This window comes from Toxoplasma gondii, chromosome V (genome assembly GCF_000006565.2).
Source record: "Toxoplasma gondii ME49 chromosome V, whole genome shotgun sequence".
Lineage (NCBI taxonomy): Eukaryota > Apicomplexa > Conoidasida > Eucoccidiorida > Sarcocystidae > Toxoplasma > Toxoplasma gondii.
In genome coordinates this window covers 418980-440583 of record NC_031472.1, presented here as the reverse complement: position 1 = coordinate 440583, position 21604 = coordinate 418980, and the positions used below count along the sequence as shown (strand labels likewise).

General features: G+C 53.3%; 3 protein-coding genes across 3 annotated transcripts; all 3 read right to left on the bottom strand.

Moving 5' to 3' along the window:
* Positions 1–104: 104 nt before the first annotated feature.
* Positions 105–7769, bottom strand: TGME49_220520 (hypothetical protein; the record flags this gene model as incomplete). The annotated part of the gene is made up of 2 exons (XM_018779890.1): positions 105–2732; positions 3504–7769. The coding sequence occupies 2 exons, from the start codon at positions 7767–7769 to the stop codon at positions 105–107; spliced, it is 6894 nt and encodes a 2297-aa protein (XP_018637842.1).
* A 2519-nt stretch (positions 7770–10288) lies between these two features.
* Positions 10289–14898, bottom strand: TGME49_220510 (hypothetical protein). The gene has a single exon (XM_002371534.2). It carries the CDS (start codon positions 13868–13870, stop codon positions 11987–11989), a length of 1884 nt encoding a protein of 627 aa, XP_002371575.2. The 5' UTR covers positions 13871–14898; the 3' UTR covers positions 10289–11986.
* Positions 14899–16354: 1456 nt separating this feature from the next.
* TGME49_220500 (UBX domain-containing protein) lies at positions 16355–21519 on the bottom strand. Its single transcript, XM_002371533.2, has 6 exons — positions 20851–21519; positions 19697–19834; positions 19037–19165; positions 18412–18508; positions 17874–18097; positions 16355–17243 (listed from the first exon to the last, which is right to left on the bottom strand). Exons 1-6 carry the CDS (start codon positions 21294–21296, stop codon positions 17114–17116), a joined length of 1164 nt encoding a protein of 387 aa, XP_002371574.1. The 5' UTR covers positions 21297–21519; the 3' UTR covers positions 16355–17113.
* Between the last annotated feature and the right edge of the window lie 85 nt (positions 21520–21604).

Sequence of the window (21604 nt, the reverse complement as noted above, 5' to 3'; positions counted from 1 at the left end):
GCCGCCTCGCTGGAGACTGAGGCTCCATCTCCTCGCAAGGACGCTTTGACTCCACATTTGTCATCGATGTCTCCAAGCGATCTGGTGATCTCTCGGTCTGCTTCTCATGGACCCTTCTCGCCGACCACCGAGGCTGTCTGTCGTTCTGTCGCTGACGGCAGCCTTCCAGCAGGAGAAACCAAACTGTCTGTTCTCTGGTGTGTTTCAGTGGGTGACATTAGAGCGGCCTGCATCGCCATTTCATTCGGTTGTTCCTGGTCTTCTTGAGCGCCATGCAACACCTTTCTCTGGAGCTCAAAACCCTGAGGTGTCTCCATGCTTATTAACTGAAAAGGAAAGTTCTCCTCTCTCACCTTGCAGTCTGTCGACTCGCCGGTCGCTCTGTTCTCTGTAGGCTTTTCCCACAGAACGCGGCCACCACAAGGCTGGGCCAAGTCTGTGTCTAGCTTGGCGCTCGGTCTGCACTTCTCCTTGGATTTTTGCGTGCATGCGGAGACCAGCTCAAGCTCCGTTTCCTTCTCTCTCAGCTGCGCCTTGAGCTCCGCAGCTTTCCCCTTCGTTTCTGTGGTCCGAGACTGCAGAAGACAAATTGTGGACTGTTTCGCGTTCGAGTCAAGATTTCCCACTATCGGTTGTCCCTCGGCTTCCAACGGCGCATTTTTCTGATTAACAAACACCTTACAGCTTTCGCATCTTTCTTTCATTTCTTCGGACTGAAGCAGAGTGCCGTCACCTCGCTTCGCTGTGGCACACACTGAACCGCTGAAATGAAGAAATTCCCCTTTCTTTGCCTGAGGCCGTGCGTCAAGATCTACCCCTTCCCTAACGTTTTCCTTCATCTGAGGTTGGCCAGATTTGACCTCGCTCTGGATCGCCCACAGGCCCAACGACGTCAGGCGCCGCCCGCCCCTTCGCCCTTGTGGAGAAGAGCCTCGCCCACAAGTCGCGTTGTCCTGATTTTCTGCATGCGAGTTGGGGACCGGCTCTCCTGTCCGCATGTCTGTCTCCGCCTGAGCAAGACGCAGATTTCTTTTCTGTTTCTCTGCCAGCTGAGTCTGCAACAGACGTTCCTTCTGCCTCTCAATGGACTGAAGCAGCTCGCGTTGTTTCTCTATGAGGTGCGCCTGGAACCTCTCCTTCCGCTTCTCAGGCCAGTTGCCCTGCTCCACTGAAAACAAAACCTTCTCTCGCTCCAGCAACTGCGACTGAGCAATCAACTCCCTCTGCTTTGCCATCAACTCTGAGCGCAGCTGGTCTTCCTCCGTCGCCTGCCGTACTGCCTTCCGCATCTCCCCACCTCTTTTCTTTCTCCCTGACCCAACATGCCCCGAACTCCCAGCCTCTTCCGCCAATCCCCCTGTCTTCTGCGCTTCGTCTGACTGAGGCAACTGCATGTGCGCCGTCTCCGTGTAGCTGAGGCGCTCCGAATCCGGCTGACACCCCTCGTCTCCCTGGGCCTGTCTCATGTTCTTCAAAGCCGCCGGCCGAGGTACGTGGTGAAGCGTTCCCTTTGAGACACCCGACGGAACAGAGAAAGCGACGAACGAGTTTTGCCCCGACTCCTGAGATCCGAGCGGTTCTTCCGGAACCTGTCTTTTCTCCCTGGACGACGGCTCTACACGGCCTCCGTGCTCGTAAATCGCCGGAACGCGCACACACGAAGTGCTCTCCCTCCGATTCGCCTCCTGTTGAGACGGACATGAAACGTCCAGCGGCCTCCCACTCGACTGACAAAGCCGCGATTCTTTCCCGGTTTTCATGCCGTCAATCTTGAAGCGCTCGGACGTCTCTTGCCACTGTGTGGGAGAAGCTTCGCCCGTTCTCTTCTCCCGCTGTACCGCAGATGGAGAAGATACCAAAGATGCCTCTCTCTCCTCCGCTCCTACGAGCACTTGCGCGCCCCCACCCTGCCTCCGCTGCAGCAGGAGTCGAGCCAAGAGCTCCCGAGTGACAGCAGAAAAAGGGAAGGAAGGTCCAACAGGTTCGGGTATGAGCGCCGCGGCGCCCGGGTTTTCTGGCGACTTTCCAGACGCGCGAAGATCCGTAACGGCAGAGAAATCGACCTTCGTTTGCACAGGCGACTCCAGATGCACCTGAGCTAACTTCTCCATCAGTGAATGAGGAGTTGTCATCGGTGCCAGAAACCCGTGGGATGCGTGCGCAGAGGCGACAACAGTTGCCGGTGCGCTAAGCTCTGTGGTCCCCCCAGGAGCTAAAGGAGACGGAAACGAAGTAGGGAAACCCGGGGCACCACCGCGGACTGATTTTGATGCTAAGAAGGAAAGAGGTATTGTCTGGGCAGATACAGGAGGTACGCAAGACACGGACGGCCCTGACAGAGAGTTAAAAGGGAACACCCTTTCCGCCGCATTCGCGGAACGTCCACCTAGACTTCCACTCATCTGCGCGAGTTGAGAAAACCGCCCAGGTGGCTGGCTATCGAAAAATGGGCTCCCGGGTAGCAGATGCGAGACGGAAAGCGAATCGAGGCTGGAAGGCGGGAGCTGGACATGGATTGAAGGCGACCCGACAGGCTGCGGTGCAGGTGCGCTAGCTTCAGAAGCGAAGCGACTGTGAAGACGATGAAGAAAATTTCCCTGCGAATACGGACTGTGGAAGTAGCAAGCGTCGTGCGAGTCCAAGAGGTCCTGCGCCCCACGCACACTCAGCGGTTGTTGGGGAGAGAGATTCAGCGCATGCAGCTTCACTTGCATCAAATACCACGCCGAGGACTGAACAAACGAGAACACGAAACACATGGTGAAGCTAACGTCTTGCTTGTTTGAAGTGCCATGGGAATTCAAAAGAAAACATCCACGTATTCGAACCAACATTTACACCAACACCAGGTCAACAACGTCAAGATCTACCTACGTAGACATGTACACACACACACACTTGCATTTACCAGCATATAGCCATATGCGCGCGTGTATCCAATTTCTATGCATCTATAGATATCTCGATATAAATACATATGTTTATACATGGGCGACTGACATTGAGAGATACCGGGTGCCACTCTGCTCCTCTTTCGGTCCAGGTAGGTTTTTCAGATCGCCTATTTCCCGATAGCATTAGTGAACGTTTGGGGTGCTCCTGCGTCTACCATCCCCGAGCAAGGAATATGTAACGTCCAATTGTGAATTCACACACTCTGCACCAGTCTGCCTGAATCTCGACGCGGACAGTCGACCTTGTGAAGCCTACGGCCATTAGCGCAACGCTCTGCGGGAAGTCCCAGCTTTGAAAAAATGATGTATTTGCATACCGATAAATCAACATATCGATAACGTCGGTGCCGCGTCCACGTCTTGACACACCATGTATGCACACGTGTTCATTCATGAAAATACATCGACGTACATACATAATACATATGTCCGTATAAGCACATGTTCACTTGTGTCACTCCATATATAAATACATATATATATATATATATATATATATATATATATATGCAAGAGGACTGGGTCTGTGAGAATCTTTGTGGAACATACGAGGGGTTCGGCTGAGAAAGGTTCTCTTTCGAGGTCGTCGACGCTGTCGAGAAGCCACCCATCTCCTGTTGGGACGAAGCTGCCCGTCATCAGGTGGTTGCGACAGAGAAGCTCTCCGACCCTTGTGTTGGCGCCGGAAACTTGGCCTTTCACTACTTCTCTGGTATCGACCCGCCTTCCGGTGTCTTCAACGTCTCTGCCCAGCACCGCGTACAGCCTATCCCTGAAAACCTTTAGTGGATTCTCCTCCTCGGTGGAGGAGAGGCGCCCCTCGACCTCTCTTGCGTCGCGTGCGCATGCGTCGCTCCTTCCGCAGCCTGCCTCGGAAACCGCGGCCACGAGCGACAGCGTCAACAGTTTGCGTCGCTTTCGATGAAGCGCCTGATCCCCAGCAACGGCCGCAGATCCCCTGCGAGGCGCCGCTAGAGGGCGAGTGCGGAGACAGGCGGGTCGACTCGCGCCTCGAGCAAGCGTGGCAAATGGCAACGAAGATCCGCGGTTCCAGGAACGTCTCCCTTTCTTGACCACAATTACAGACGAGGAGCGGTGTTTGCCCTTCCTTGGTCGCCCTCGTTTCCTGCCTGGGAGTGCGACGTCTCCACAAAGTCCTTGTTGGGGAAGGGCACAAAAGCGCGACTCCTCAGACAGCCCCGAAATCGGAGTTGTGTACGAGCCGAGAATTCGCCGAGACAACCCGCGGTCATCGAAGATCCACTCTGACCAGAAATCCCGGCTTTCTCTGTTGTTCCCTACAGACCTCCTTGTTTCCCTTCTCTTCGTCGCTTTCCCTGTACGCGCGGCTCCCCGGTCTTCAGCAGCTGCCTCCTCGTTTCCATCGCTCTTCATGACAAGCTCCGCCTCCACCCGTCCTTCCGCCCTTGCCTCCTCTTCCGTGTCTACAACTTCCCCGTTTTCCTCATGCTCTTCGTCCTCCCAATCCTCCTCATCGGTGGACTCCGTGGGGTGGCTCAAAGCCTCCACATTATCCTGTGTGAGACCATCGAGGACGACGACTCCGTCTCTACTGAACTTCAACATGAACAGAAGAGCGGCTTCGCGAGCAGTCTCTTCGCCGCCGTACTCTTGCACTCCAAATGTTTGCCAACACTGTTCTTCCTCCTCATTTTCTTCCGCCCCACCTTGTCCATCTGCCGCGTTTACTCTGTCTCTCTCTACGCCGGCGGTTCCGTCAACGCTTGCCGCACCGTGCGCCGAAAATGAAGTTGACGTTTCGTTCTTATTGCTCTCCTCGGTGTTATGCCATGCTTCGCTCGTCCGGGATTTTTCATTTCCCCCTTCCACCGCTCCGGGTGCTAAGTTCCCTAGGTAATCATCAGACCCACTTGTCTCCGTGGGCTCAGTTTTGCTCTTCTCGTTTTCTTTCAGAAATCCCTCTGTTCCCTGCCGCAACCTTTGGGAGCTGCGCAGCGTCTCACCATTCTGTCGCGCTCCACCCGTCTCCCTTACGGAATCGTCTGCTGTCTCCTTTGTGGAGTCCACATGTGTTGTCTTTGAGGAATTCACATCTGTCTCCTTCGCACCTGTCTGCTTTGGGCATCGACCTCGCGAGACATCCTGCGCGTCCTCTCGGCTCTTCCGCTGTGTCTCACCACCCCGGCCTCCATTCCCCAAGATCCGGTTACCGGAAATGGAGTCGGGTGACGACGACAAAGAAGAGAGAGACACCGAAGACGAAAGGCACGAGGCCCGTCTGCGTTGACACTGACGTCGAGACCCCTCGAGTCGTCGCCGTTTTGGAACGAAGGATACTACCCAGAGATCGTCTTTCGCTCGAAACGTCTGTCCTCGCAAAGAGACAGGTGTTCCTTTCGGCGCGAAGGATAGGCCCTTGACCGGCGGATAGTCGCCTCCAGTATCCGCGCCATGAAATGGAGACGGTGAGAGCAAGCTCTCGTTCGCCTCAGGACCCAGAGATACAGGCATCGACACGGGTCCGAACACCGCTGGCGGCCAAGCGGTGTGGCTGCGGCCTGCATGCGTGAGCAGAGGAAACTCCGAGGGAACAGCTTCGGACACAACTGACGCACCCAAACAAGACGGAAGCACTCTTTGTGAGGCCGTGTGTCCCTCTCCAGTTTGATCGAGCCCCGTGTGGGGTGCCGTAGGACACAGTGCAGACGAAAAATCCACAGACGGCGACAGCTGGAACGAAGCTGGAAAGGACAGCAGCGAGGAACCCAGAGCCGACGATAGAAGCTGCTGAGCCTGCTGCTGTTTCAGCTGCATCTGAAGACGCATCTCCGCTAAAAAAGAACCCGCAAGAGGATGGGAAGCTATCGGCGAAGGCCCACCGGTTCCACGCAGCAGAGGAAGATCCACTATCCTCGATTTCAGGTCTCCGCTGCCTGCCCTCTCAGACCAAGGGCCTCCAGGTATATCTCTTCTTTCCGAAAGGGACTCAGGGCCATGAAGTGTCTGGTGAGCAGCCAGCGAAGCCGACTCCCATCCCGCACTGGGCATCTGCGGCTGTGGAGACGGCACTGCCTGCACGGGTTTGCGAACCACTGGCAAGACACCTTTGCTGTCTGCTTGAAAAGATGCAGTGAGGCTTCTGCCCGTCGTAACTCCAGCATCGAGAGTGATAAACGTGTCTGATCGGTTTCCGAGCGCCTGGGTCCTAGCCCCGGGCGACGCAGCCCTTCGCTCAGTCTCCGAGACGCCGACGGCAGGCGGAAGGGAGACAGTTTGGGACGCCACGGACGCAGCGGCAAGTGCAGTGAGGCTGGGAAGGACAGAGGGGAAAGTCGGATCCCGTGTGGAAATGGGAGTTGGATTTTCGTGCTTGGTATCATGGCTGCGTAACTGACGCTGGGGACGACCGTCCCGCCGTGGGGCTTGCGGCTGACGATGACCTGAAGGCAAACGAGGACTCAGGATCTCGCCTCCCTCCCGAGGGTTCTTGCGTTTGCTTTCCTTTTCTTTCTCTCCGTTCTGACTACAGCCTGGCTTCGCACCCAGCTCGGCTTTTCCACGCTTCTCCCTCTTCCCCTTGCTCTCTTCGTCGGCTCGCGAAACTCCAGTAGATTGCCGCCGGGGTCGGGCCGACGCTGAACAAGACGAGTACGACGAGGAACCAGCCAGTGTGTGTCGACCGTTTCGAGAGGCATTTGAGTCATGTAAATGTGGTACTTTGCATGTGTTGCCTTTTCTGTTTTGTGCACGTTCCGCAGAAGAAGACTGTTCTGTGGTAATCGAAGAAGGTCTCGTTCTCAACTTCCGCGGAAGCGCTTCAAGCGACCTCGCTCCTGCGCCGTCCTTCTTCTCAGTCGTAGCAAGGGGTCTCGGACAAATCGTGGAGCCGGGAAGAGACTTCTTCCTGTCCTTCGCCTTCTTTCTCGCTTGGTCCTGCAACCGGGAGACAGACGAGCGGAGAGAAGAACGACGGGGAGCGCTGGGAGACGCCTCGCCACTAGGTGCCACCTTTGCCGCGCGACTCCCCTGGTCGCTAGCTCGAGGCGAGAGCGAGATGAGACGGCGAGCACGAAAGAGCTTATGCGGACTCGGTTTGTCTCCGCAGCTCGATCGCGACTGGGCCCTCGGCGTGCACAGGGCGGGAAGCAGCGGGTAGGAGAACGAGAGAGCCGGAGATACCCCAGCGGAGACACAAGACAGCGACACAGAGGCAGACGCGCGCAACAGGCGACCCGACGCAGAGCGGCGAATTGGTTCTCCAGGCGTATTCTCCCTTCCTCCTATTTTGGTAGTTTTCATCGAAGCGGTTGACTTTCCATCCGAGGTTCTCGCCTGCAGACGGCTGGCAGACAGCCGAGTCACCGCTGACAGAGACCCCGAAGGAAGTGAGTGACTGCGAAATTCTGATTCCTCGGTCTCTTGCTTTCCTCCGCTCTCGTCGGTATTTGCCCGTTGCCCTCGTGTTCGCCGAACCTCCCTTGCAAGTCTGTGAAGATTCCTCCGAGGAACGTCTGCCTCCACGTTTTCTCCTTGCCTCGCCTCCGCGACTCCCTGACAACCCGGTCTCCCACGCGACTCTTCCCTGCCCTCGCTGCCTGCGTCTCGCTGCCCTTCTACTGTCCGTGCGAGTTTCGAAAGTCGACGAGAACGAATCGTCTCTTCGCCCCAACCCGCAGAGAAGCAGCGAGTTCCTCGTCGAGGGGGTTCGCGGGAGGCAAAGGTTTGGCGACCAGTTTCGCGGCTTCCATATTCCCGTGCACGACACTTCTTCGGCTTCTTGTCAGGGGGAGCAAGAGGCAGTCGACTATGCGTTGCGCATGCGTCGTCCTTCATCCTCTTCTGAAACAGACATCGAACCCAGCGGAACCCAGGACTTGTCTCGGTTGCCAAGCACCTGGTACGAAACAATAGAGAAAGACAGTGAGGTGAGACAGTTGAACGTGGAGAAAAAACGGTGAAAGTCTTAAACGAAGACAGACGGCGCAGAAGGCTAAGGTGCCTTCAACCTGCTACGACTGTATATTATGTACGTCAGGAATCAGGGAGAGAGGAGCTTCGTAATAACTGTAGAACCCCGAAGCTGGGAACACCTGTGCCGCAATAATACAGTCGGTACCAGGTCGAAAATAGGTAGTTGATGGTGAACTACTGGCTGAACAGACCGTTCAATTGATTATGTTGGCCTTAGTCCCGAAAAACTACAGTTCTGTGCAAATCGGTCCCTCTCCTCAGACACTACATACAGAGCGCCACACCCTCCTCTCCAGATGGAAGAGTTCGTCACGAGCTTGGTAGTCCAAGCGAGAAGCTTGCCAGGTGGAGAGGCCCAGAAAAAGGGGATGAAGGGAAAAGTAGGCGGTAAGTGAGAATGGGAAAACACCGACGGAAATGCGTCGCCAAGCACAGGCGCCAATGAAAAAAATCGATGGAGAAGGAAGGACATGGCACACATGCGTCGCTGCGAGCCGAGTAAAGGCAAAGGCTGTCGAAGAGAGATACGCGCTGAGAAAAAAAAGTTGAGGGTCACTCTCCAATCTTTGCCGGCGAGGATCTCGTGCCGCTAGTTGCGTAAAAACGGCTTTAGACTACTCCACAACTGCTCTCACCCTCGAGGTAGAAAGTTAGAAAGACGACAGCCGAATTCTAAAAGAGGCTCTCCCCTTTGCTCTGCAAAATTCCCAACAAAACCACTACCCTGAGACAACGTCTCTCTTTAGTCCCGGTTTGCTGAGCACGGATGCACAGTCGACCTCGGTCCCGTAGAAGGTGTAGATATCGTTGGGTTTTTCCCCAGCGACGTGGGAGCAGTTCTCAGGAAACGCACTCGAAGAATCAAAGTGGAGTTGCCGCGCTGGACACGCCTAGGAACGCACGTGACGAAAAAAGTGTCGCACTGGAACTGTGACAGAGACGGAGTGAGCGGCCGGCTGTGGAGTAGCATGAAGTGTCAATTTCTAGGAAGGGTTCAGAAAGTCCGCACCTTTTTTCAAGTGTGTCAGTTCCTCATGCGTCTACGAGTTGCCATCTAAAGCCAGGAAGCGAGGAAATCACCGTTCACAAGTGACAACGTGTGCCGGGCAACCTGCCTGCGAGCGAAGAAATAGGGGGCCATTTGGCAGCAGCGGCATTCAACCCCAATCGCAGCTTCGATATCGAGACATTTTTGGGATCCAGCTTCCCAGCTGACGCAGCAACTTCCACGCGAGATAGATCTGCGAGAAGAGTCTCGAATCTCGGCAGTATGCAATTTCCTTGTCGGTAACGCCGCTCCGTGCGTGGACGGACTATGCAACAACGTGGGGAGTGGGCTGTTGAGGATTCGGGTTCGGCTACTATCTAGCCTGCTGTCGCGAAAAATCAAGCTCCCTGTCAGTAACACGGGAAGAAAGGTTTGAGATCCGTGAAAATAACCTTATAGCACCTCGAGCTACTCAAATGACTCTATTCAAACCAGTGGAACAGGCATTTCTCAGTAAAATCTGGTGCAGCGGGGAATGCGAGGTGTGTCGAATCGAACGTGTGTTCGACCGAGTCCAGCGCTAGCGGCTCGGTCCACTTGCGGGAGGCAACACAGGGGGCCTCTAAAGAGAGGCAGCGAAAGTCAGAAATGACAAAGTAGTGAAGGGATTTCCAGGAGACACATGGGGAAAATGGAGATATGTGGAACTGGACGATGCGGAAGAAGAGGCACGAAAGAATACCTGCTTAACAAAACATTCAGACTCAAAAAGGCCACACTCTTTAACCAAAACAGGGGACCCGATATTGGGCAGCCACCACAAGATGCCGCCGTGAGAACAAAGTCGCGTTCCTAGTGCGTGTATGAGACAGGAAGGGTTTCGTACTTTTAGATTTGGACTTAGGAGAAAATTCAAGAACAGAGAGACACAACGCCCACGAGCGCCATGTTTGTTGGATTGTCTGACTGGGGAAGCCAGAGGGTGTCGAATAGTCGTTCTACTTTCCTGTTACACGGATCTAAAAACGTGTAACCCTGTATGTGGCAAGCTAGTTGTATCTGGGTTGAGTTGCAAAAGGAACAAAACGAACGGCCCATCCAAATGGGTTACCGACGAAAAACGCCAGACAGAAGGGCGAGGAACGGAGTTGAAAACAGCGTGAAATGTTTCATTCGTCCCGTTTCAGTGTTTCGGGAACCGTGTCGCAAGTTGTGCGGACCGCGCGGCCGGTGCTTCATCCACCTGCTACTTGTTCCACGAAAGCATGAAGGTCTCCGGGTCGGGAGAAACGCTGGGGCCACTGAAAAAGAAAAAAACAGTCAAGATGACAACGTGAGGTCTGGAACAGAACTAACGCATACAAGTCATGAAAATATAGATACATGTGGTGTGTCAGTGCGCCCAGCGTAAGCCGAGGAACTCAGCAAGCAACTACGGGAAAGTATATGGAGGACAAACGCCCGACATTCCTCCCTCGTACTTTTATTAAAAACAGGAAACAAGAGGGAAGGTTCCGCTTCATCCGTGCTCGTCGTTATTTATGAGGTACCGACTCCGCTTCTTCGTTGAGCTGTCTCTTCCCCTCGATGTGTCCAGCGAGTAAAGCTAGCACGTATATCGTATTTTCTCACTCGTGTATGTGCATGTTCGTCTCAAAACGGTTTCGTGAGGACTATCCGTGGAAGCCTCCTGGCGCCGTAGGATGCGATGTAGGTGATTTCCCTTAAAAAGAATAGGGGAATGTACGTTTGAAAGGCGGTAAAGGTGCCAAACTGGTGATACAAAGGGGTAAGGCGGCGAGATGTCCCTTTCAACGTCAACATATGGACGGTAATAAACTGCAAAATACGTTTTGTTTCGAAGCCTCAATGCAATGAGACAGAAGAGCGAAATGCATGCGACGGAAAGCAAGAAATGGTACACACACGAAGTCACAGTCCCGCAACGCTCCCAAAGCACTTCCCGCGTCTACCTTTTTCTTTTGTTTGCCCACCCCGTTATTGACTGCATAGAATAGAAAAACACTCTTGTCCAGCCTGAACTCGCTCGGAATCGTAAAGCGAAACTTAATCCACTGGCACAAAAGATGCCAGGCAAACAGCTTTCCTCAGAAAATGAGGAATACAAAATTTCGCTTCACACTCTCGCCGCAGCAGGTCGATACCGTGCCACGCAACCTACCTATCTTTGCATATATATGTAAATCCAGAAACCTTCGTACATATATATATATATATATATATATGCAGCCAAGGTCATAGATAGATACATGTCTACACGCTGAGGTTCGCGTGCACATGGCCTATGTGATCCTGGCAAGATGCGATCTCTATCATTGCCCAGGGTGTGGGTCCGAGATTTAACGGCATAACAGACACTAACATGCAGAGATACGTATGGAAAGTGCGCCTCGCAGCCAACAGGTAAGTACCCTGAGGAAGGGCGTTGCGAACACCGCATGCAACCGCTACCGGAATAAAAAACAGTGAATGACACACTCCACAGACGAGGATTAACAGGCATTTGGCGGGGGGCAAGCGGTCCATAAAGCACTGACAAACAGAGATTTGGAGATGGCAGAGACAAACGGCCACAACGCGACAGGCGTTACCACGTGTCCGACGAGACGCCCTCTTCCACTCTATGCCTTGTTTCTCAACTCGAAGCCCAAAAGAAGACAACCGCCGCCCCTACGATCTCGGAAGCAGTGCCGTCGGCGAGAGACAAAAAAGAGGAAGTCGATCCACCGAGTGCACAAAAAACACGTTTGTCTGTCGTTGTGGAGACCACCTTAACGCTTTGTTTAGTGACAGACATTCCGAACACAAAATACGTTGTCCGTTCTGCATTATGTCTCAAGCGATTGCTCAACAGGCGGCGAAACTGTTAAGAAAAAGAATGCAATACACAGTGTTGAATCTTCCGCACGGATGCTAATGGACTCGGAAACAACTGAAATAATCTCACCAGAAATCGTGTGGTCTCGTTTTTGAATGTGAAGCCTACGGAACGATCCGTTCTCGACTAGGTGACGAGTCGGCGTGTCGGTAGCTGCATCGTTCTCGCATTCGGCCTTCGCTATTCTGTCTGTCACCAAAACCAACTACTCGATACCTCTTCTTTCGGTGCCTCCTCGTTCGACGTCTCCTTCGGTGTCTCTTCTTCCGGTGTGTCTTCTTTCGGTGTCTCTTCTTTCGGTGTCTCGTCATTCTGTGTGTCTTCTTTCTTTCCATCTTCTGCGTTTTCTGATTTTTTAGATTCTGCTTGTATCGATTCACCTTCAACCTGCGGCGCTTCTCCCTGCTGTGCCATTTCATCAATGTTTTCAGACGAGGGTACTTGACGGAACACACCTTCGATTGTTGCTTTAATGCCAGATCTCGCTGGCTCTTCTTGGCCTTCCTGTTTTCCGTTATCTTTCTTCCCTGCTCCCTCCGCCACCCCACCGGGCTTCACCGTCTCCTCAATCTCCTTCTCTGCCTCGTTCTTCTCTATCTTTTCCTTCACTTCTTTCTCTTGCTCCATCCTTTCTGTCGCGTCCCTCTCCTTTTCGTCCTTCTCTGCGTTCTCTCTCTCCTCGCTTCCTTTCCCTGATTTTCCTTTCTCTGCCGGGTTGAGATCTCCGTCCGACGTTGTTTCTTGTGCCTCTCCATGATTTCCAGGGTGGGAGCTCGCTGGCTTGGAGCTGCTACTGGCCGCCCGGCTGGCGCCGTTGCTGCTTGCGCTAAAATCCTTCGCACTGCCGCTTTCCGGGATTCCTTTGTCACTGCCTTGAAATCTGCCTTTCCCTCCAAAGTCTCCTTTTTTGTCGCCCTCACCTTCTCTCCCCTTTCCGTCTCCTTTGCCCTTTGTGGCGTCAGCAGCCGGCACCACGCCTTCGTTAGCAAGAAGCGATTTAACCTCTTCCTGCACCTCGGAGAGCCTCGCCATGAGAGACTGCGACTGTTCCTGTGCATGCAAAGCTTCGTTTGCCTCTGCGGGCCTCTGGGCTCCCGACGCCGTCGCGACTGCAGCTCGGGCTCGAGCAGCTCGGACTTCTGTCGCCGAAGGTAGCACGGCTGAGGACGAGGGTGGAGGCCCAGAGGGAAGACGCCGAGCGGGGACCGAGGCCAGTGAGGTTGCGGGCCTTAAGGCTCCAGCGATAGGGGCGCGCGGGCCCCTGGCCGCGACTTGTGGCGCCCGACTTCCGAGGTTTCTTCGTCCTTCCACGACTCCTCGGAGAACGACGTTGGTTCTCAGGGAAGCGGAACGCGAGGTCCCAGCTGTCTCTCTCGTCCGCCCCAGAGCATGCGACTCATCTTGTTCTCTCTGGAGAGCCCGGAGGTGCTCGCGCAAGTCAGGGATTGCGGCGCCGAGGCCCGCGACTTGGTTCGGGCCGACGCGGAGTTCCACGTCTTGCAGTTGGAGCGAAAAGGGCGAGTTCTCATCTTCAAGCAAAGCCAGCACCTCCTCGACACTCGAGACATTCTGCACAACTAGGTTCCCCCGGACTTCAATCGAGTGCGGTGCAGGGGGCGCATGCACCCGACTGAAGACGCCTGGCCTCATAGTGCGAGAGCCCGCGGAGCTGTTCGCTCGAGAGAGCTCCGAGTCTTGCCTAAGGCCCCCTACCCCAACGGCCCTCTCTGCAGATGTTGGAGCGGGTGTGCCTCTCCCGCCGAAAGCCGACAAGCCTTGACGCGTAGAGCCTGGTGGCGAGCGTGTCGAGGAGGCGGTTTGAGAATTCAACGGCCTCCCAGCTTTCGCCACTGAAAGCGAAGATTTTGGCGTCGGAGACGACCCTTCACCCTCTTGCCGAGGCCTCGTCATGTACTCTGAACGCGCTGAGGAGTTCGCGGTGTGAGGCGGCGAAGCGTCACGGGCAGAGGGCACAGAACCCGACGAAGGCTTCTCTTCAGAACCTGCGAGGCTCCTTTGAGGCGAAGCCGCCGCCGAGCTGCTCTCGACCTCCATTGACCGCGGAGTCGTCATCATGCAGACGGGGGGGGGGCGGGCGAGAGGTTGGATTCTGCGTGCGGGATCACGAGATCTGGTAACGCGAGGGGAAAACGAATAGTAGGTCAATGGGGAGGAAAGGCTGAAAATGGTGTAGCACGGAAGAAGGCAAGCAAGATGGCGTTTTTGGACAGATTGGCAAACGACCCGGAGGAAACGCGAGAAGAAGTGGCACTCACGTACAGCTAGGAAGGCTGCGAGAAGCTATCCGGAAAAGGCCGGGTTGAAAGGCCGGAGAACGGCGAAAAAGCCAACAGGGTGGGCGGAAGGAAAACGCTCCTCATACTTGCAGTCACCAAGGACTGCAACAAAGTTAGTCGCTTTGAGAGCGAAAATCGAATTCAGCCGAAAATTTCAGAGAGACGGAGACGGAGAGAAACGCGGGGGTGTGCTCCTCGGTTTCCAGCCTGCGCATCCGGGTCCAGGGGAAGCCTGGCTAGGCCCGTAAGAAGGTCTTGGACTCAACACGACATGAAAACAACATTTCGTTCCCAGCCCAGCTAGTGATTCAAGAAGATCCGAGAAAAAGGTAGGCTAAGGGAAAACAGATCTAAAAATGTGAAGGCTACCTCCACCAACAAACGAAGAACGCGGAGTCCGCGGATTTGCCTAGGCAGTTCCTGGTAGACGATCGAGGTGGAGAGACGACAAAATCTCTTTAGGTAACCACATTCTAGAGCTTGAGGGTTAGTTGTGGCTCTCAACTCGACTCAAAATGGCAGAGAGAAGCGCTGTAAAACCGCAGCAAGGAAGCATTGCAGAAGCACCCGGGCAGGAGCACACGTTCCGCGAGTTGCCGGTCGCGCGTTTGGCGGGTTGACGTCGCTGCATAGACAGATTTAGAGAGTACGGATTTCGGGCAAGCGCCCTTGCACCAGAGGAAAACGAAGCGAACAAAAAAGAGAAATGATACCCAGACGCAAACGATTGTACAGCTGTATAAACTTGGAATTTCGCCGTTTCGACAATGGGTTCTTGCCTCTTCACAGTACCGCTGGACACAGATTTGTGAGGGCTGCCTGAACAGACAGCCTCACACTGTCGCTGATCTCTAGAATAGAGAGATTTCTGACGGAGGCATGCCACAGCCAAGTCTCTAGAAGGCTTTGCTATCCCATTATTCAACCGGAGGAGGGGTTCTCTAGAAAACTCTTGTAGAAATAGAAGGACTGAACTCCGTTGGGGTTAGGGAACGCCGAATGGACGCCATTCTAGTTCGCAACCGCCTGTCACTTGGCCGCAGTTGAGTACACGACGGAACGCGAGCGACTCGCGCTTCTCTCCCTTATATCATCACCAAAGAAAATAACAAGGTTGGAGACCACAGGCACGGTGTTGCCTTCGTAGACAGCTTTCTTGGCGTGTATGAAACGTCTCTTAGGCGACACACGGCTAGGCACCCAGAGATTGCGAGAAAGAACGAAGAAATAAGAATGAAACATCGACGAGGGCTGTCTCCAACGAGAGCTGTCTCAGTTGTCCGCACCACAATGAAAACAGCAGGGAGGACGTGAATTCGAAAGTTACCTCAACTGGGACGGTAGGCGCTACCGTTCCAGAGGAGATACAGTCGGCGATGAACAGCTTTCTCAGCACTCAATGCAGCTGCCTCGTTCTCATGTGTCGCTACGTTCTTCTGAAAAAAAGATCGGTGATGCCTGCACATCTTAGCTCTGGCTCGGCCTCAACAGCGCCACGGCCCGGAACCCGTTTGCTGGAGAAAAGCAAACATAAATGTAGGTGCAACTGCTCCAACCGTGGTGAGGACTGACTTTCATTTCGCTTTGCCAAGTTCCTGTGAGAAAGGGAAGCCTTCATGGAGACATAGACTCCTGAAAGCAACTTTCTACGCATCTACAGACGAACTAGATTCAGGGGTGCATTTAGAAAAAGAGGATTCAGGAATCAGAGAAGTGCGTTGAGTGCTGTAGTAACGTAACAAGCGCGATATTTCCTCCTGTCGCCCGCATAGCCCGTTGCTCTGAAACGACTAAAACTCCCAGAGTTCCAATTTTTCCTTTTCAGCATCTTACTCGTGGGTACCACCGCCCTTTTCTCGCGTTGGCCGCTGGTAGTGTCGTGTCACTTCTCGGGTCCCCGTCGCAGCTCCTTGTGTCAGCCTAGAACCTCAGATCTCCACAGTTCCATCCACCGACGCTAACTGGTGAGTGCTCACCTAACTGGGTTCTTTCTGCGTTGGACGGGTCTATATGCGGTGCATCAGAAATCGCCTCTAAACTTGCTCCCCCGCATAAAGAAACATGCGATGGATTCTCTTCTCTGGCCTTCTCGTGTCGCTCACGGACAGCCTGCGTGTTTCGTCCACTCTAGCGACCGAGGCCTTCTGCCTCTAAGAAGCCCACAAATGGTGGAAGGAGCATCTACGTGATTCGCAGAGACAACAAGGAGACACCTCTCTAACGAGCTGGGCGTTTCATGCCGGTTCCGTATCAACTGGAGGAGAAAGGAACACCTGCGATTTCCTTTGCTCAACGTCAGCCATTCTGTTCTCCTCTTGGCGAGCCAAGAGCGATGAAAGAAGAACTTCTAAAATGCCGCGAGTGTTCTCATGTCCTCGTAGGCCGTCAACCCCCCAACCTGGTTCTAGGCTCCTATCGAAGAGAGAGAACCTCTTCTTGGTCTCGCCATTTGCTTCTTGAAAACGACAGACTCATTGGACACAAGAGATTCCGACGCACAGAAAAAGAGCACGAGCGCGAGCGGTCCAACCTCTCCATACTGGCTCTGCTAAATCTGTGCAAATCTGCGAAAGACAGGAATGTCAACTCAAAAAAACAGGGGACAGAGACGCACCTGTACCCCGTTCTGACAACAGCCACCAGTCTTCTCTCTTTGTCTCAGTCGGTTGGGGAAAGAGGGGGTCACGACCAACAGCAAAGATCAATAGTCAGCTTCCCTCCTTCTTTTCCTCGTCTTCTCTCTTCCTGTCCTTGCGCTGTTCTCCTCTGCATCCGCCTCCTCTTCGATCGCCCCTTTCGTCTTTTCTCTCTCGTGGTCCCCGCGTCGTCGCTTCACTCTCCGGCTCACGTATCAAATTCACCGTTCTCTCCTGCTCCAGCTCCGCTTTGCTTCTCACATCCTCCTTCTCCCTGTTGCAATCGTCATTCCCTCTCAGTTCTGCTCTTCTAGCGGCGCTCTTTCCTCTCTCTGAGTTTGGCGTCTGCGCGGGGAACTCGCCAGTCCTTGTCCGTTCCTTGTCGTCTAGCATATCTTCTGAACAATGGCTGCATTGAGAAGGCCCGCTTCTTTGATGGTCGCCGACGGCGCTGCAGTGATTTCTTTCGGGGGGAAACCCTCAAGAAGACGGACTTCTCCATTTACTGGTGCCACCCTGAGAAAAAGGAAACATTGGTGCCACACATGCGTAGACCTATGAACCCTCTTAGCAGCAGAACAGTCGAAACCACACTGGTCAGACAGCAATGTCTACATGTATCCTTACTCAGTTTACCGACCAACGACTCCACGACAGTCGCATAAAGATCTATCTAACCGCCTAAAACATACTCCGTTGTTGCATATTCTTCGCGGACACTGTGTACATGCATATATATATATATATATATATACAGACGCCTTTGTCATTGTGAAGACAGCATGTTGGCATTTGTGCCTATATATATATATATATATATATATATGTATATATACATAATAATAAACGAAAGTCTGTATACAGATACAAGCATAATAACGCTTCCGTCTTCCAGCTTGCAAGTAAACTACATATTACAGTGGGTGCGCTTAAATTAGTCTTAAACAACCGCTCGTCTCATAGCACAAAGACATCACCATTTTAGATTGGTAGTGTTCATAGGCATGGACAGAAGCCCTTATACAGGCGTCGACATGTAGATGTTGACACGCGTCTTTATATGGTGTAGTTTTGAACAGGAATCTCCTGTTGGTCTTTTTTCTCAGGATACTTGGCCCCGAAAAACAAGCTATCTTTATCGCTTACTGGGAAACGAATTCGCGTAGGTCGGCAATGGTGTGAGTTTCGTTGAATCTCTGAGTTCGTCTCTGCCCATCGTGGAGACGGAACTGGAGCATGGTCGTGGGCTGACTCTCATCGACCGCCACCGCGCCGCGGCTGACATCCACATCGCCCCGCGGTGCTGAAGTGCCTCTCGCCACACCTTCGTCTGCAGACAACCGCTGGCCGTCTCCACTGAACAACACGTACTGAGAATAAAGCAGAAGCAACGGGCGAAGAAAACCCGCGCGCGAGGAGAAGAAATACAGACTCCACGACACAAAAAAGAGGACAGACACTCGGAGGCGGCCTTCGAAGGGGTCGCCGCCCCGCGCCCCGATCCGAACAGCTAGTTGGGCTCCAAAAAGGCAGCGGAGCTAACTGGAGATATAGAGGAGAGCACGGAGGAAAGAATCACTTCGGGGTACAGAACCTGCTCCAGGTGAAAAACCGACAGACGAACACGAACGAAAGAAGGGATCTCTCCCTGCAACGCCCAAGACCCTTCGCGCTCTCTGCTTACCGCCGGAGGAGGCGGCGGATGATAGACTTCCGACTGCTTATTCACCAATTCCACGTGGACGCGCCGGCCGCCCTCCTGCAGCTCCCGAGGAGCAAAGCTGAAGAAACAGCGAGACTCGAAAAAGAAAAGACACTCGAATGCACGCATTCACCACGACACCGAGGAGGAGGGCGCGGAGACGGACCCCAAACTCTAAGAGGTGATGAGGCGACGCGAGATGCGTTGGGAGAGGAACCTGGGGAGTGCACCAGGCGAGTCGACAGCGAAGCAGACGTCGTCTAAGAGGTAGTTCCCAGAGCTTTCCGGACAAAAGGAAACTCCTCTTCCTCAGAACACACTGCTGTTCGGCGGGTCCTTTTTACAGCACAGAGGCCGAGACCGCAGCCGACGTGGACTCCGCTGGATGTCGTAGGACACTGAACTCCAGAACGCTCGCCGAAAGAGAAGAGCAGAAAAAACCTTGAGGTGAAGGGAATCGCGGCTTGTGTGCGCTGACTCCATCCCCGAGAAACGGTAGCTCTCCCAAACAAAGGCCAGGGCGGAACAACCCGTGAAAGGAAACAATTCTCCAGGCTCTTTTGTGCACCTGAGAGGAGCCTCGAGTTGCGAAAAAGGCTGCTCTTACCCCGCCTTCAATTCATCAAGAAATCGAACATTGTCTGGATCCTCCAGCGAGCGAAACTCGCCGTCGTCCACTATGAAACCGTTTCTGTACACCGTGACGCGCCGCGCCCCTGGAGGTGCAGCTCCTCTTCTGTCGAGAAAAAGCAAACGAAACGGAGAAGACGGCCCAGTAGCCAGCGAGAGCGGCAGCGATATCGAAGGAAACCTCCCTCAGAAATGCATTGCACAAAGAGCGAACGCCGGCGGTTCCATACAGGTGGAGATGGCACAAGTTTGTCCTGCGCATGTGCTGCAGAAGAAAATTCAGAACAAGTGACACACCAACAAGGAACCAAGAAAACAGACACAGCAACGAAAACGAAAAAGACACAAAGAACTGCACATGAATATATCCACGCATATAGGGATGCAAACAGATACATATATATATATATATATATATACAAATACATATGTATTTATATGTTAATATATACATGCATATCTGTATGAATACAAAAGTAGAGAGAAACGCGCATGAGCACACCTATATACAGAGATGGAAAAAGAGATATAGGAAGGAAAGAAGTAGGGAGAAAGACACAGATTGGCAGATCGATTTCCGCCCGCACTGGTAACCTAGTCATCGCACTCGCAACATGGTTTTTCTTTCTTGGTTTACACTGCATGCGCAAAGTCTCCAATTGGGGATTCCTCGTCAGAGGGGTTTTCGACCGCGAGGCCGGAGCGTTCTCCTCCTGTGAAACTCGAGGTGTTTTTCTTTTCTCCGTCCTCCCGCCGCTGCAAGTCGCTCAAGGATCTGTCGAGAGAAGAAACGAGAGACGGAAGAGACGCCTGGAAGTGGAGACAGGAGACAGAGACAGCGCGCGAGAGGAGGAGGATCCCCTCCTCTCCAGAGAAGAATGTTTCTCCTCCTTGCAGAGGGGAGGGAGAGAGAAAGATCACCAGTGAAGGAGGAAAACGCGCGGCACGCTCGAAAGAATGGACAGTCCTCCAAAGTGCATTCATCTATACCAGGTTCTGGTGGATGCCCCGTTATCCTGTGTAGCCCCCATGGCTTCTGTTGCCTCACGAGGACAAATAAAAAAAACATAAAAGAAAGGAGCATGCAGCAAGAAGGCAAAGCTACATGAAGCAACGGCAGAAGCAGACTCGTGGATGTCGCTGTGCCGCAGGTCGAGTATGGAGAAGCGTCGGGCATTGGCGCTGTGCTGAGTCAGTTGTGTCGTCGGGAGAAACCGCGACCAAGCTGGAAGGCTTTGCTAGGCCAGAAAAGCGAGGCGTCCTCTCCAGACAAGAAGATGGAAAAAACTCACCTCTGCTGTAGTCAAAGCGAAAAGTACCCTCGGCCAATTGCAACAGACACAGTGAGAGAGAAGAAGAAACGGTTGGAGGGAAAGAAGAGACAGAGAGAAAGAGATGAGAGAAGGGCGGGAGGGGATCGGGCAGGGAGGAGAAGAGCGGAGAGAAGGGGCAGAAGACAGAAGAGATAACAGAGAGAGGAATTCCGAAGAAGCCGAATAACTTTGAAAAAGACGAAAGACAGCGCACAGGGGCAAGCGAACGAGTATCGGCCGAGGGGAAAAGCAGGAACCAGAGACTAACGTAAGACGAGAAGAGGGGAAAGCGAGAGCACGAAACCGAGAGATTCGGAGACGAGAAGAGCGACAAAGAGAGAAAAGGAAAGATGAAAGAGTCTCAAAAGGAATCCTTCTTCTGGTCATCTGCGAAAGCTTGAAGCGTGTCTGTGTTTAAAGAGCTAGACGCTTTTCTCGTTGGACTCCTTCCGCGCGTTAGTCTCCCACGGAAACCTACCGGATCGACATTTTTTCGTTTCTGAAAAAGGATTGTTGTTCCACAGAGCCGTGTGCATACACACTTTGTGCGTACACCGGGGAGGCCAGAAAAGCAACGAAAGAGACGGAAGGAAACGGGAGTTCCAAAATACGGAGAAGGTGGAGACCAGGCGCGCCCCGTCTAAAAAACGAAGCAGACAAACAAACGAAAAAGGAAGAAAATGTGACCGGAGACGCCGTCGGCGTCGACGCGAAGAAAGAAGGGCGAACGTTGAGACACAGATAAAAAAAATAGGGAAAGCGTATGGAGAGAAACCGACTAAACCGAACGGCGGGGAAAAGGCGAGATTTCTGGTCTTCCAAAGTTCGCGAAACAGAAAAGCCGCGAGACAAACACAAAGACTGGAATTTTCTGTGGCGGAAATCAGCGCACCTCTCGAAAGCGGGTGAGAAAAGCGGTCGCATCAAGCGAAAACAGCCCGTCCGTCGCGTTTGTTACAACGAGAAACAGTTGGCTAGACAACTGAAGTGCCGAGAAAAAAAATCCAATTCAGGTCACTCTGCTGAGAAAGCACTCTTCGCAAAACTCAAGAAGACACCCGCTGAACGCGGCCAGGAAAAGAAGAGAACACCTCAACAGCCGACGACGAGACTCAAAAAAGGGCAGCGACCAGAAAGGAAAATTGTCGTAGTGGTGTTTTAGAATGCTAGAAGCCGGTTTTCGTTGGAAAAACAGCGTTTACAGGTGCGAAAAGTAGTTCCACATAAGGAGA

What these genes read in the sequence shown, in the direction of transcription:
- TGME49_220500 (XM_002371533.2), bottom strand. Translation starts at nt 21,296, where the DNA reads ATGCGACCGCTTTTCTCACCCGCTTTCGAGAGGTGCGCTGATTTCCGC. An exon ending in GGAGACTTTGCGCATGCAGT is followed by an intron (nt 19,166 to 19,696) that starts GTAAACCAAGAA and finishes TTTTCTCGACAG; the next exon opens with AAGAGGAGCTGCACCTCCAG. An exon ending in CTTGATGAATTGAAGGCGGG is followed by an intron (nt 18,509 to 19,036) that starts GTAAGAGCAGCC and finishes CTGTTTCTTCAG; the next exon opens with CTTTGCTCCTCGGGAGCTGC.
- TGME49_220510 (XM_002371534.2), bottom strand. Translation starts at nt 13,870, where the DNA reads ATGATGACGACTCCGCGGTCAATGGAGGTCGAGAGCAGCTCGGCGGCG.